General features: G+C 47.1%; 1 protein-coding gene across 1 annotated transcript in view; it reads right to left on the bottom strand.

Moving 5' to 3' along the window:
* NFXL1 (nuclear transcription factor, X-box binding like 1) overlaps nt 1-14,789 on the bottom strand; it is a 680,877-nt gene that overhangs the window by 325,871 nt on the left and 340,217 nt on the right. Inside the window, exon 13 of the mRNA XM_086962681.1 lies at nt 1,954-2,074. Within this exon, the coding sequence (XP_086818807.1) occupies nt 1,954-2,074 (121 nt within the window). The remainder of the gene's footprint in view (nt 1-1,953; nt 2,075-14,789) is intronic.

Below are 14,789 nucleotides of genomic sequence, written 5' to 3'. Positions count from 1 at the left end.
GACAGAATCATACTGAGCCCTGAACTGTAATGCTTGTATAAATGTTAAATGCAAATTCTCATCTGTACTGCACCTGTTGAGGAGTAAAACTGATGAAAAATATATTAGAAAATAAAAAAATAATGGGGAAAATAATTGTCCCACGATCAGATGTCGTTTTCAGAATCGGTGCCAAAAAGATTATGTAAAGTCTGGCCCCTACCATGTGGTAAGGGCATGCTATCGGAGGGGGTGCCAAGTAGTTGTGTGCTAATTGGGGCAGGGCACTACTTCTGTTGCCTCGGATAGCTCAATTGGCTACATACCCTGACGTGACGTTGATGTGAGACTGACGCAGGAGATAGTCGGAGCCAAAGCAGGCACCAGAGTTGGTGCTAGCACGCTAAGGGTCGAAGTGCATACACATCGCCTAAGGGGGAGCCCCTGCCAGAAGTCCAACTTGGGGCAACTGCAGAGCCTTGGAGCCTGGCAAAGCATCAGAGGGAACCAGTAAAGTCACGAAAAACAGAGGCATCGCCTCTCAAAAGTCTTTTACATGCTGCAACATTGCAAAAGTACCTGTGAACTCAGGTTACGTCAGAACTCTGAAACTGCTCCGATATGGATCGGCAGACGGACTGGAAGGCACATTGATGCCCTGGCGTTCTCTCAGGAGTTCAGAAGTGGCGGGAAGGGGCCATTTTTCACTTACATTTTTTGTGTTTCTTCTTCAACTTACTCAAAGACTTTGACCACAACTATGACCTGCTGTGGGAATGACTTCAGGGGTCGGAACAGGACCTTCCTTTTGACTTCGACCAATCACTGTGCGGAGACTTCTTGTGCTCGTCAACATAGAGTTTGGCTTTGTGGTCTCATATGGCTATCGGGTTCTTCCGGGCACAATCCCCAAAGGCCATGAAGTTGTGGTCTGACCCCAGCCACCACAAACCGCACCTGTGAGGGTGCATCACAGACATCTGTCGGTGACAGTCTCTGCACGGTTTGAAACCTGTGGTTTTAGGGGGTGATATTTTCCTTGCACACTGGCTACATTTAATCTGGTTCTCATCTGAAGACGCTTAAAGAAAGTAACTGACATCAGTGCACATGGGTGGTGCTTATATGTGGCTCTGTTTGTCATTTTTGGAGTGAGTAACCTCAGCGTGGAGCTGCACGAAGCACCCTAACTGGATGCTAAAACTGCTCTTAAGGTTTCCGGATCCAGTCTGGCACCTGCAGATTATTCACAACGTGAGGAGTTTGCAATGAGAAGCATCCACCAGAAACAAACATACATCCTAGAACTACTGAGTACAAGACAGCATAGACATCCCACACTCTCCTGGGCTCAAAACTCCACAGAAGCCAGTGTGCTTACGTCACTTAAGCTGGCTGATGAACAAGCACTAACCAAAGTAAAGGAAAACAAGCAAAACAAACAAAAAAACATCAGTACACATAAAAGAATGCAAACGTCCATAACTGAATTCAACACTTTTATTTGCCAAGTAATACTTTGTACAAACAAGCTTTGGTAATCAAAAACAAACAAATGCAGGCAAACGCAGCAAACAACTGAAAACAGCAGATCTGTATGGAAAGAGCCACCACAGTTCAAAACACCAAACAAACTGTAGAAGTGCACTTACAAGTGTTCTTAATATAACCTTCCCTTCACTAAGAAAGTACTAAATATCTGGACAATACTCCAAACAGAACAACAGTAACAAGATCAGCCTCCTATAAACAGCCATATTGAAAACGAGTAGGTGCTACATACACACCTCTACTGCCAGCCGGCTAGGTTCACTCACCTAATGCTCGTCAAAGTACACAAAAACAGTCAATAAACAAATAAATGTCTCTGGCTTGAAAAATGTACACACTTAGCACAGCAGTACTGTTTGTTCATTCAGGAGTAACACAAAATAACACCTTGAAATTAGTTACAAGTGTAACATCTTCACCAACCTGCAAAACTCTTTACATTTGGGTGGTTTTGTAGTGCGTTCTCTACCACAAGGCACTGAGATTGCAGTTTTACCACAATTGCATTTTACATCCACGGTTTCAGGGCACGGGTAGCAGCTTCCTGCAATATCAATTGAACACACATGTTTAGGCTACAATATAAGAAAATGAGGCTTATCGACAATGAACAGCTTTTATTACACTCTTGTTCGTTTGTTTAGAAAAATACCATTCCTCATAAAACACACAAGCAATCATATGGCAAAATGTAATTGAAATCTTTACACACATTAAAGGATATAATATAGCAGCATTCACAGAACATCACAAAAAAGTAAGAAACATTGGCAAAGCCAATAGGTCTTGCCTATGCAAGATCTGTTGGCTTCGTTAATATTTTGTTAGCCATATTGTACAGCCGCGCTGGCTTCAGTGCAGCATGGGTGAAAGTAAAAACATTTTTAATTCCACGCTGGCTGTGTCATTCAGCCTTTTTTCTTTACTGTCAGCCATGTTGCAACATGGTTAAGAAACATCGACAAAGCCAAAAGAACTCACACAGGTGGGACCTATTGGCTTTGCAAATGCTTGTTCTAGATGGCAATTTAGTGTATCTGTGTGTTTAGAAGGGAGATAATTTCCGCTAAGGTGAATACACTTAAGTTCATGTCTGCAGCTCTAGACTTCCCTTCTCTGTCAGATTTTATTAAAGTTGAATCTCTGGAGGAGGTTGGTTTTTCACCTGATTCCATGTGAGTGGTGGTGCACATTTCTTCTTTGAGCGAGATATCATTGTTTGGTGTATAGCACCATGCGCAGTGGCAGTGGGGAATTAATTGATCACAGTGCTCTTTAACTATGTCATGAGAAGTGTTTTGCTTCTGCTTCATGCCTGCTTCCATCTGGCGTTGCTGTAACCTGTTTCTCGCTCTGCTCAAAGAATTCTGAAAAAAAGTTTGGGAGTATGCTAATGGAGCCACGTTTACTTTGTCAAACCTGTTTATAAGCAGATTACCACTGTTTCTATCACTTCTTCTTTTCTCCCACCAAGTACCCTTGTCTTCCTTTTGCCATCCTCATTTGCCTGTTGTGCCTTCCATTATGGAGCGCTACAATCAGTGTCCAGCGCCTAAAAGTTACCTCATACTCATCAAAACTCAACTGGTAGCTTACAGTGAAACCACCAATCGATTTTTACTTTCGCATTTGTTGCTCAGTCGCTCCCATATTTGCTATCATCATGGTTAAGAGGAAGCACCATGACTGCAACACTCCTTATCAAGCTTTTGTTGTATTATTAAAAATAATACTTTGTTTGTTCATGGAGCGTGCTGGGGTCTTCCAGCTTAAAGGCAGTACAAATAAAATGAATTACTGCTGCAGAGTTCACTAGTATATCCGTTTAATCAACCTCATAAGCATGAAATGCTGAGTCAGCATGTTTTGATTTGAATCCGTGATGCAGGTTGCATATAGATTTCTTTGACATATGTATTATCCCCATTTAATAGGTAGGTTTACACATGACCTCGCTTAGATTTACAAATGACTTTCCCACTTAAAGCACACGGCCATTTCACACAACAGTTTCAATTAATGTTGGCTGTAGCATGAAAAGGCTGTAGCATGAAAATGCAAACCCATAGAGAGAATGTTCTGTACAGTGCAAATAAAGCTCAAAGAATCTTTTAGAAAACTATTACAGGGTAATTTGACAAATATTAAAGAGTGAAGAATCAACGAGGACAGAAGTCACAGAGTGCAAACCCCCCCCAAAAAAACACAAGCCACTCATCTCTCCGTGCCCAATAAAAAAAAAATCTGTCCTCTGCAGGTTACATGATGCGCCATTTAAGGGTTGTGTTACAGTCTCGTAAATGGAGCATAGGAGGGGCACCAATAGGCTCAATGCGGAGACTAATCTGCATTCCTCTTTCCTATAAATGCTCTCACATTGAAGTAAGCCAAAAGCAGAGCCTTTTTGGAAGACACAGCTTGACATTTGACTTCGGCATCTGCATGCCCAGCAAATGTGACGAGATAAGAACAATATTTACAGAAAGGGAGATCTCGGAAGAATACAGGCAACTAAGGTTTTAGCATGTGAAGGAGGAGGTGAAGTTTTACAGCCTAAGTCTGAAAATGAGAAGCAAGAAAACGTGAGTTACAAACCACAAAGCTAATGGCAAGGAACAGGCAAAATGCATTTCCAGGTCAAATTTCATAAACTCCCAAGATATCGTTTGCATACCACACAGCTACGCCAACGGGTAGGCTGTAACCTAAAAACCACAGAGTTCATTGAGACCTGCTCAGAATGTAATAATTACTCACATTGCCATGCTTTAAAACAAAAAATATCATTATGAATTTGAACAGATCTATTATCAATACACGTGCACTTATTTAAAGCCTCATTCCACATTCTTAGATTCACATTTCTTAGGAATGGTTTAAATCAGCAACATCTCAGTCTGCGATATATGGGATGAGAACATTTAAAAAATGATTCAATTTTCATCCTATTCCAAGTCACAAAAACTCTGATCCCTTCCCCAAAATGAATTTATAGCAGAGGTAACCAAAAATATAAATTGCAAATGGTACTTGGGTCCACAGTCGAAAATAGTGCCAATACTTAGGGTAACCTTACTAATACATCCTGGTTCTGTTCAAAGCTCTGTCAGTCCTATTTCATTTAATGATCTACACACTAAGTCCACAACTGACATTTTTAATGCACCAAAAATCCCTAAAGATCTTGTTGCGACTTACAATGCAACACTGTCTTTGGATTCATATACAATTTGACCCTGAACATGAGAGGCTTTTAAAGCAGCTTCAATGACAACATTTTGGACCTCTAACTTCATATGTGCCAAATCAATCAATCAATCAAAGCATTTGTATAGCGCACTACTCACCCGGAGGGTCTCAAGGCGCTAGGGGAGGGGGGTCCGCTACTGCTCGAACAGCCAGGTCTTGAGCTGCTTCCTGAAGGCGAGGTGGTCCTGGGTCAGGGGGAGGTGGGTCGGGAGGGAGTTCCAAGTCTTGGCGGCGAGGTAGGAGAAGGACCTCCCCCCTGTGGTGGCTCTTCGGATGCGGGGGACGGCGGCGAGGGCATGGCCGGTCGATCGAAGCTGGCGTTTGGGAGCGTAGAAGTTGAGGCGGCTGTTGAGGTATCCTGGGCCTTGGTTGTGCAGGGCTTTGTGTGCGTGGGTGAGGAGATGGAAGGTGATTCTCTTGTTGACCGGGAGCCAGTGCAGGTCTCTCAGGTGTCCGTAGATGTGATTGCGCCGGGGGATGTCCAGGATGAGTCGTGCTGAGGGGTTCTGGATCCGCTGGAGTCTCTTCTGGAGTTTGGCGGTGGTTCCGGCGTAGAGGGAGTTGCGGTAGTCCAGTCGGCTGGTGATGAGGGCCTGGGTGACCGTCTTCCTGGTCTCGGTAGGGATCCACCGGAAGATCTTGCGTAGCATGCGTAGGATGTTGAAGCACAACGAGGAGACGGCGTTGACTTGTCTGGTCATGGAGAGGGAGGAGTCCAGGATGAAGCCCAGGTTGCGTGCGTGGTCTGTTGGTTTGGGTGCGCTGCCTAGGACGGGGGGCCACCAGGAGTCGTCCCAGGCGTAGGGTGAGGATCCCAGGATGAGGACTTCCGTCTTGTCCGAGTTCGGTTTCAGTCGGCTGTTCTTCATCCATTTGGCTACCTCTTTCATCCCTTCGTGTAGGTTGGCTCTGGCGGTGGCGGGGTAGTTGGTGAGGGAGAGGATCAGCTGGGTGTCGTCGGCGTAGGAGATGATGTTGAGGTTGTGCTGGCGTGCAATGGCTGCGAGGGGACTCATGTAGACGTTGAAGAGGGTTGGGCTGAGCGAGGAGCCTTGAGGAACCACGCAGATGACTTCGGTGGCTTCTGATCTGAACGGGGGAGGCGGACTCTCTGTGTCCTTCCGGCGAGGAAGGAGGTGATCCACTCCAGTGCCTTCTCCTGGATTCCGACGTTGCTGAGGCGCTGTACTAGGGTACGGTGGCAGACAGTGTCGAAGGCCGCGGAGAGGTCTAGGAGGATGAGGGCCGCTGTTTCTCCGTTGTCGAGCAGGGCTCGGATGTCATCGGTTGCTGCGATCAGGGCGGTCTCGGTGCTGTGGTTGGCCCGGAAGCCAGACTGCGAGAGGTCGAGCGATCCGTTCGTCTCGAGGAAGGCGGCCAGCTGCTTGTTGACGGTCTTCTCGATGACTTTTGCGGGAAACGGGAGCAACGAGATGGGTCGGTAGTTCTTGAGGTCGGTTGATGGCTTCTTTAGAAGGGCGCTGAGTTCTGCGTGCTTCCAGCTCTCCGGGAAGGTAGCGGTGTTGAAGGAGGTGTTGATGATGTCCCGCAGGTGGGGTGCGATGACAGCGTCAGCCTTGTTGAAGACGTGGTGAGGGCAAGGGTCGGTCGGAGATCCGGAGTGGATGGAGTTCATCGTGGGGATGGTGTCTTCGGTGCTGATCGGGGTCCAGGCGCGGAGGGTGGGGGTGGGGGGAGGTGGTTCGGTCGTGGCGTGCGTCGGTTGAGTGCTAAAGCTGTTGTGTATGTCCGCGATCTTGTTGTGGAAGTAGGAGGCGAGGGAGTTGCAGAGGTCTTGCGAAGGGGTGATGTCGTTGTTTACGGCGTTGGGGTTGGAGAGCTCTTTGACGATGTTGAAGAGTTCCTTGCTGTTGTGTGCGTTGTTGTCCAGTCGTTCCTTGAATGCAGTTTTCTTGGTGGCGTGGATGAGTTGGTGGTGTTTTCGGGTGGCGAGCTTGAGGGCAGTCATGTTGCCCGGTGTTGGGTCTCTGCGCCAGGCTTTCGCAAGGGCTCTGCAGTCCTTCTTGGAGCTCTTGAGTTCGTCGGTGAACCATGGGGCTTTCTTGCTGCCGGGTCTGCTAGGTGGGGTCCTCAGAGGGGCGAGGTCGTCTGCGCAGTCGCTGATCCACTTCGTGAGGTTGGTGGCCGCTTGGCTGGGGTTCGTTGCGCTGGTGGGTGGGTTCTTGCTCAGGGAAGTCGCGAGCTGGTCGGCTGTGATCTTGTTCCAGCTTCTGCGTGCAACCTGTTGCTGTTGGTGGTGGATCGTGGTCCTTTTGAAGCTGAAGTGGACGCAGCTGTGGTCCGTCCAGTGGAGTCCGGTGGCATGGCTGAAGGCGATGTCCTTGCTGGATGAGAAGAAGGGGTCGAGTGTGTGTCCGGCGTAGTGGGTGGGGGTGGTCACCAGTTGCTTGAGTCCGAGGTTAGCGAGGTTGTCGAGCAGGGTGGTGGCGTTGCGGTCGTTGTTGTTCTCCAGGTGGAAGTTGAGGTCCCCGAGGAGGATGTAGACAGCGGAGGGGAGGGCATGCGGGCTGACGAAGTCGGCGATGTCCTCGCTGAATTGTGTGCGTGGTCCCGGGGGTCTGTAGATGAGGGTGCCTCTGAGGATGGTCTTGGGATTGATGTGGATCTGGAAGTGCAGGTGCTCGGCGGGTGCGAGGGTGTCGTCGGTGTTGTTCGTGATGCGGATGGAGTTCCTGTGGATGATGGCGATGCCTCCTCCTGTCTGGTTGACGCGGTCCCTCCGGATGATCTTGTAGCCGTCCGGGATGGCGATGGCGATGTCGGGCGCTGAGGAGGCGTTCATCCAGGTTTCCGTGAAGAAGGCGACGTCTGGGGCTGTGGTGTCGAGCAGGTTCCAGAGCTCGACGGCGTGTCAGTGGACGGAGCGGGTGTTGAGCAGGATGCACTTCAGGTGGCTGCTGCTGTTGTTGCTCGTCGAGGTCTTGGGCACTGCTGGAGTGGTGTAGTTCCGGATGCAGGTGAACTTGCAGGAGTTGCAGCAGAAGGGTCCGTGGGTGCGTCTCGGGTGGCTCGGTAGCAACCCGGGAATCGGCCGGCGTTGAGTGCGTTGAGTTCGGTGGCGCTGTAGGTCCGGCGGTTGGACTGGTGTCTGCGGAGGCCAGGGGTCCTGGCACTGGGCGCGGTCCAGGCGCGGACGGGCGCGGACGGGCGCAGACGGGCTTACCTTTGGCGCGCCTTCGGCGCACAATCCGCGCTCCCGCTGTGCGTCACCGCTGCGCATGCGCACGGTCGCCATTTATGGCGAAGTGCAGGGAGGGAGGAGCAGCTGGGAGGCGGGAGCGGGGAGGGTACAGAAGAAAAAAGGGGGCGTGTCCACACTCCCGGCGGCGGGAAGCGGGGCGGGTGGGCGCACTGCAGGGGAAACTGCACAGGGGGGGAAAACAGGCCAAAACGGATCGAAAATAGAAATACAAGCAATTTACAATACAGATTATATTACAATACAATTACAAAACACAGAAAAGCAAGGAAATGCGGGCGAGCAACTAGCGACGGCGGGGGCGTGGCTAGGAGAAGGAAGGCTCAGCGAGGCTGAGAGCAGTGGCAGGCGGGGGGCACACGCGACAGCTGGTGGCCGTGCGGCGCGGGGGTGTCCTAAGATTAGGTCACACTCGCCTGTGCCGCACGGTCGCCATTTATGGCCAAGTGCAGGGAGGGAGGAGCAGCTGGGAGGCGGGAGTGGGGAGGGTACAGAAGAAAAAAGGGGGCGTGTCCACACTCTCGGCGGCGGGAAGCGGGGCGGGTGGGCGCACTGCAGGGGAAACTGCACAGGGAGGGAAAACAGGCCAAAACGGATCGAAAATAGAAATACAAGCAATTTACAATACAGATTATATTACAATACAATTACAAAACACAGAAAAGCAAGGAAATGCGGGCGAGCAACTAGCGACGGCGGGGGGCGTGGCTAGGAGGAGGAAGGCTCAGCGAGGCTGAGAGCAGTGGCAGGCGGGGGGCACACGCGACAGCTGGTGGCCGTGCGGCGCAGGGGTGTCCTAAGATTAGGTCACACTCACCTGTGCCGCACGGTCATCATTTATGGTCAAGTGCAGGGAGGGAGGAGCAGCTGGGAGGCGGGAGCGGGGAGGGCACAGAAGAAAAAAGGGGGCGTGTCCACACTCCCGGCGGCGGGAAGCGGGCGGGTGGGCGCTCTGCAGGGGAAACTGCACAGGGGGGGAAAACAGGCCAAAACGGATCGAAAATAGAAATACAAGCAATTTACAATACAGATTATATTACAATACAATTACAAAACACAGAAAAGCAAGGAAATGCGGGTGAGCAACTAGCGACGGCGGGGGCGTGGCTAGGAGGAGGAAGGCTCAGCGAGGCTGAGAGCAGTGGCAGGCGGGGGGCAAACGCGACAGCTGGTGGCCGTGCGGCGCGGGGGTGTCCTAAGATTAGGTCAAATGCGTATGGAAGTTGATTGGGAAAGACTACAAATTCAAGTCTACAATTCATTTTGAGATAACACCAAAGAATTATTCTTGTTATGGCCTCAAACGTCTACACCAAATAAAGAACCTGCCTTAGTTTTTGTTATAAATATTTCAAGCAGGGCTAAAGAGTGGACCATGTACGAGCTACATGCTAATGCCATTATGAAATAAATTGAAAGCTTTTAGACACTTGAGCTGCTGAATACCCTCTTCTGTGAAATCTTAGGCCCAGATAGTCAAACGTATCCACCACTACTTTAGTGGTCTCCCTCAGAAATGTAAACAGCCATCTTGCTTGATGATGGCCTCATCACAAGCATTTTAAATATTACAAAATTAGGTTCTACACTTTTTCTCTGACCAAATTTCTCAATTAGTGCTAAGTATTTTCTGTTCTGGCAATTAATACAGTACCATCGGCACATACCAGACAATGAACTCACATAACATTAAGTCCATTGGGAAGTCATATTGTTAACTAATACATTAAATAAGGCTGGTGCTAACATACTTGACGCACACCTTTATGGACTTTTCACATATTCCCTGAATATAAACTGCAGACTGCCTTAATCAAACCTATATCATTATTGGCCAACATGACTGACTCCCAAGAGGAGACCTCGTTCAACATTTACAAATACATCTTTCAAATCAAGAATAATCTTCCAATTTTAGCATAACATATTTCATAATCTACACAAAAAAAGAAACTCCGTTCTATGATAGTTACTCCAGATTGCAAACCCACCTGGAATGTTGAGAGAACCTAATGTCTCATATTCTATATCCAAACACTTCAGAAAAATGTTCTCACAGAACTTTCCATGACTGCCCAACAGACATAACAGCCATAAATGAAGGGGTACCATGATCCTCAATGTGGTGGCTGGAGGGCACTGAATAGGAGTGATAGTCGACATCAACTCTCGAAGATTGTTGACTACAGAGGGTGCCATCGCCCCCCAATTATGATGACATTGTAACCCTTGACTAGAGTTGTGGCAATTTTTAGTTCATTAGCCTTAGAGGTATGAAAATGTTCCTAAACTAGGACATAGACTCTAATTGTATGAGCACATGAACAGATTAAGTCAGGATCGCACTAAGCCCAGATACGTTTTTTGACCCAGTAAGGCAGTATACAGGTAAAAACATGTTGGTGCATTAAGGAATGCTCGAATTATCTTATCAAGTACCTTTCCTACAGTAATTTGGGTTACCCTTGAGGTAATTATAATATCTGAATCCCTATGGCTATCCAGTGTCACTTTATCAAGAACTTCTTCCAATAGGAGGTTGACTCCATCCTTGTAATATTATCTACCAGGACGGGATAAGGTTGATGAAGTATGTACAAAGGAGTGGGCAATAACTGCTGGATTCTCTGAGACTTTGTTAGTCCCCCACTTGATACAGGTCATTGAACCCGCTGTGTGATAGTGTTTAGGTAGGGACGTCCTGTGGTGTGTACTTGATTTCTTCTTATTTTTCCACTGGTGGAATATAGATAATTCAAGGAGGACATTCAGTTTTTCTTTTAAAAATTGAATAATCTATTATTTTTACGAGTTAGGCACCAAACATGTCAGGAGAATTTCATAAAAAAATAAAGCAAGGGATTTTAGGCTAGTGGTATGAAGGATTTGTGTGTTTGCAAATGGTGTGATTCACAAAATCAGGGAAGCTAAAAAGCTTGTTTTGTAAGTAAGAAAGACATTCACTTTGCCATCTTTGCACACCAAGTAGGTATTTTATGAGACCACCACTTCCTTATCTCACCAACGGTACGCTGCACCACTCACACCAAATTCATTTTTTCTTGGGCGGTCTCCCAAATTTATTTTCTTTTGGCTATCTGGAACCTGAAATGAGCTCTGGTAAAAAAAAAAAAAAAAAGAAACTCATCATTGTGTAAAACGCATTCTTGAGTGAGCATTCCCAGATCTGTCTAACTGAATTCTATTTTTTTTTACATGCCCATGTATAATTTTCAGACCTTTCTTGGGACTTGCTGGCACAAATTTGGCCCTCAAAGCCTTAAAAGTGAAAGCACAAATCTCAGGACACAAGGCCTGCCATTCCCTCTGCTACATATTACTCTAGAGAACATGTGTGACAGCACTTTCTCATTGTGATATTATCGAGCAGTTCCTTAATGCGACTTTTGCAATTCCCAGAAAACTGATTTTGCAATTTATTAAATCAGTAATAGGAAATGGCAAATTTAAAATGCGAATAACGCTGATTCGCTAATTGACAAAGGGTAACTATGATACATTAAGAATAGTAATTTCCAAATTGCAAATGTTTCCGAATTGCAATTGGGAAATCAGTATTCTTGATACATCATAGGCATTCATACATCTGCCCCTTTATCCATGAAACAATGTTAGAGCCTCTGTTCTCCATTTATCCCTTTTACCTGGTGTTGTTTTTTCCTTACGTTCTATTCCTATCTTGTTATTTCCTCTCCCTTCTCCCTCGCTGGAACATTCCCTCCCAGATGACAAAATATTGATGTGAGTCAGTTGTGTGTGATAAATGTACAGGCAGGACAGTATTGTAAATATAATTATTTGGAAATAAAATTGTTCTCACCTCCTCAAGTTTTGGTGTTGCCTCTTCAATGGCAATAAGGATAGTGTCAAAACTGTGCATGGGATAGCCAGATAACCCTACCGCTTCTCCTGCCTTCATGCCTCAGGGTTTGCATCCTAGCTCACTGTGGTTAGGGTGTGCAAGACGCAACATTCCATATTATTATTGGAATCCTCATCAGTGGCCTTCTGGATTTAAACATTTAGACACTTATATCCTTGCCTAGCTCCTAAGGTTTGGTTTCTCCCCGGGGTTTTCTATGCTAGGTCAATATCACGACAAAGACATAGCAACTTGTTGAGTTCTGAGGTGAGAAAGAGCATTGGCAGTGTTTATTGGCAGTGCACCTGAATTTTAATCTGATCTTCATTTTACCGCCTGTGGCTATCTAAGTCAAGGAAGGCATCTGGCAGCGAATGCTACACATACCATTCATATCAGTGTCATGATGTCTGCTGGTGTATTTGCCTTCCATCCACATGTGGGATTGTGATGAACTTGAGTAAAAAGTGCTGGCTTTAGACAACAGTTCTCCTCCAATTATCTCCTGCCTGCACCTGGAACCTTATGACAGGCAAAGGGTCAGAGTACCAAGTAATCAGCCTGGAACCAGTCTTGAATCCGGGCAGAGTGGCCCAAGTCCTTCCGACTGTGAACTCTCACCGACTATGTATTTCCAACCGTGCACTCCCAGCCGCTTGAGCAATGTAGCAGAGGGTGGGAACAATGTGGTCCATCGATTGATTTGGGAGGAGCTGCTACCATACTGCCGGCTGTTGATTGTTCACTCCCAGTGCCTGTGGAGCTGAGCGGTTGGCAGCAGTGTCTTGGGACTGTCAATGACTCTGGAGAGGGTATCATACAACTGCTTGCTTTGCAGGGTAAACCTTGCTTTTCTAGTGGAAGCGGCTTTGGTCGCATAACAATCAAGAAAACTTTGCTCCATCTTTTTAGGTCGAGCCTGAGCTAGCGCGCATGTGCTGCTCTGCGAGACTTGTGGTAGAGTAGCGAATAGAAGCACTGCCCATTCTCCGCCCATATTTGCCATTGTGTTGTAGCTTTGCACTTGGTTTCTCCCTCTCCCATTTGTTCCCCCTCCCGCATCCTTCCCACTTGGTATGGCCCGAGCTGTCACTTGAAGGCAGCAGTAGAATGTTCGGAGTTTCCGTCCTGTCAAGCTGGGAGCACCTGTGAAATATTGAACTGAATAAACGTTCTTGAATCCAACCACGTGTGGATTGTCCTTACTACAATTTTGGCGACGGAGGAAACGGAGCTGAGCCAGGGTCAGTGTGGTGTCTCTCCCCTGGAGTGAAATGAGCTTGGACAAGGAAAACATGAGGAAATCATTTGATGAAGTGACTGGGGCGCTCTAATGGAATATGAGAAATTGAAGAGAGGTAAGACCCGAGTTGTTGAAAACTGGTGAGCCAGAGCCAGTGTGGTGTTCTCCCCTGAAATGATATGAGCTGGGGCGAGGAACAAGAAAATATGATATAACGAATTGATGATTTACCTTGGACGTTCGTGTGGAAAGAAATATTAAAGAGAAATGAGACCCAGGTAGTTGAACACAAGAGAAGGCGAAAGTTAATGAAGTGACCAGATTGAGCTTAGTGAGAGGAGCTGAGCGGAGAAAGGAATGAATTTAAAATCTCGGACACTGGGTTATAAAGTTGATAAAATGAGCCTTGAATGTGTTGCATAAGAAGCGTGACAGTCAAAGAAGAGAAAAAATAATAATAATAAATTGGACTGGGGTTTATCGTGAGAAAAGCTTCAGTGATGATATGGAAACCTAGTTCATAAAGGAAGGAATTTGCGCAAAACAAAGGTGAAGAGCATCGGTCTCTGAGTTGTGAAATTAGCAAGACAGTGGTACGAAGTGTTCTCTGGTACCGCAAGTGAATTTGAGGTTATTCAGTGCAAACAGCGTTCTAAGTGAAATTCTCCACACATCAACAAAGTGCAGCCAAAATAAACGTCGTCATTCAGGAGCGGGTGAGGTGATATTTTTCTCATTTTTACAGCGCATACCCAATAGCTTACGGGATATTGCACTGCCACCTGGTGTCCATTGTAAACATAAAGCAGTATGTAAATCTCCAGGAAGAATAGGACGGCGCATGACAATTCAACGGGGTTAAGGAAAGCTGAGGCACACTTGAGGGGCGGATTCCCTCGCAGGGGAAAACGGCCGGAAGGAAAGAAGTGAGACTCACCTCGGCGCTTAGCGGAGGAGGTGTCGACTAACAGCATTAGGAAGACCCGGAGTGTATGCACACTGTACTGAGCAAGGCTTATCTGGTGAGTCTTGGTGGCCGGGAGGAGGAGAAGTGTGAGAGGCAGGGAGCGATGTATCTCTGAAACGGCATTTTTGAGTTTACATGAAGCAGGGCAGAGTGCGAGGGGGAGCAGCTCTATTGAGAAGTAAAAACCACGTAGACTGAAGTGTGCAGAAAATAAACAAGAGTAGAAGCTGCCAGGTGCGTGGACTGAGGGGTGCAGAAAATAAACAAGAGCAGAAGCTGCCAGGTGCGTGGGACCGCGCAGGGTGGTAAAGAGACTTTGAGCAGTCACATTTAAAACGCGCAGCACGAGGTCAATGCGCAAGGAGTATTTAAATTAAAATAGGTGAATATGTCATAAAACAGCTGTTTTTCTCTGAGATGTAGACTTAACAAAAGTGCGACGGGGCACATTTTGGAAAAGGATAATTAAGCCTTCGAACAAATAGCACGGCGAGAGGAAGCACCATAAAGAGACATTATAGTGCCATATTCTTAACAAAAGGAAGGAAAGGGGGAAGGTGACTCTTTAGATCCGGAATTAAGTTTCCCCAGCGTTCAGTCATTAGCAAACGTCATACTGCGTTTGCGTTTGACGGCCATTTTGAGTGAGGAAGACGCCGCGTAGGGTAGCAAATATAACGTGTGTGTCAGTCTTGAA

The sequence above is a fragment of the Lissotriton vulgaris genome, chromosome 3_1 (assembly GCF_964263255.1).
Source record: "Lissotriton vulgaris chromosome 3_1, aLisVul1.2, whole genome shotgun sequence".
In the NCBI taxonomy this organism is placed as follows: Eukaryota; Metazoa; Chordata; class Amphibia; order Caudata; family Salamandridae; genus Lissotriton; species Lissotriton vulgaris.
Note: the sequence above shows the minus strand (reverse complement) of the source record. Positions and strands in the feature narration are given on the sequence as shown.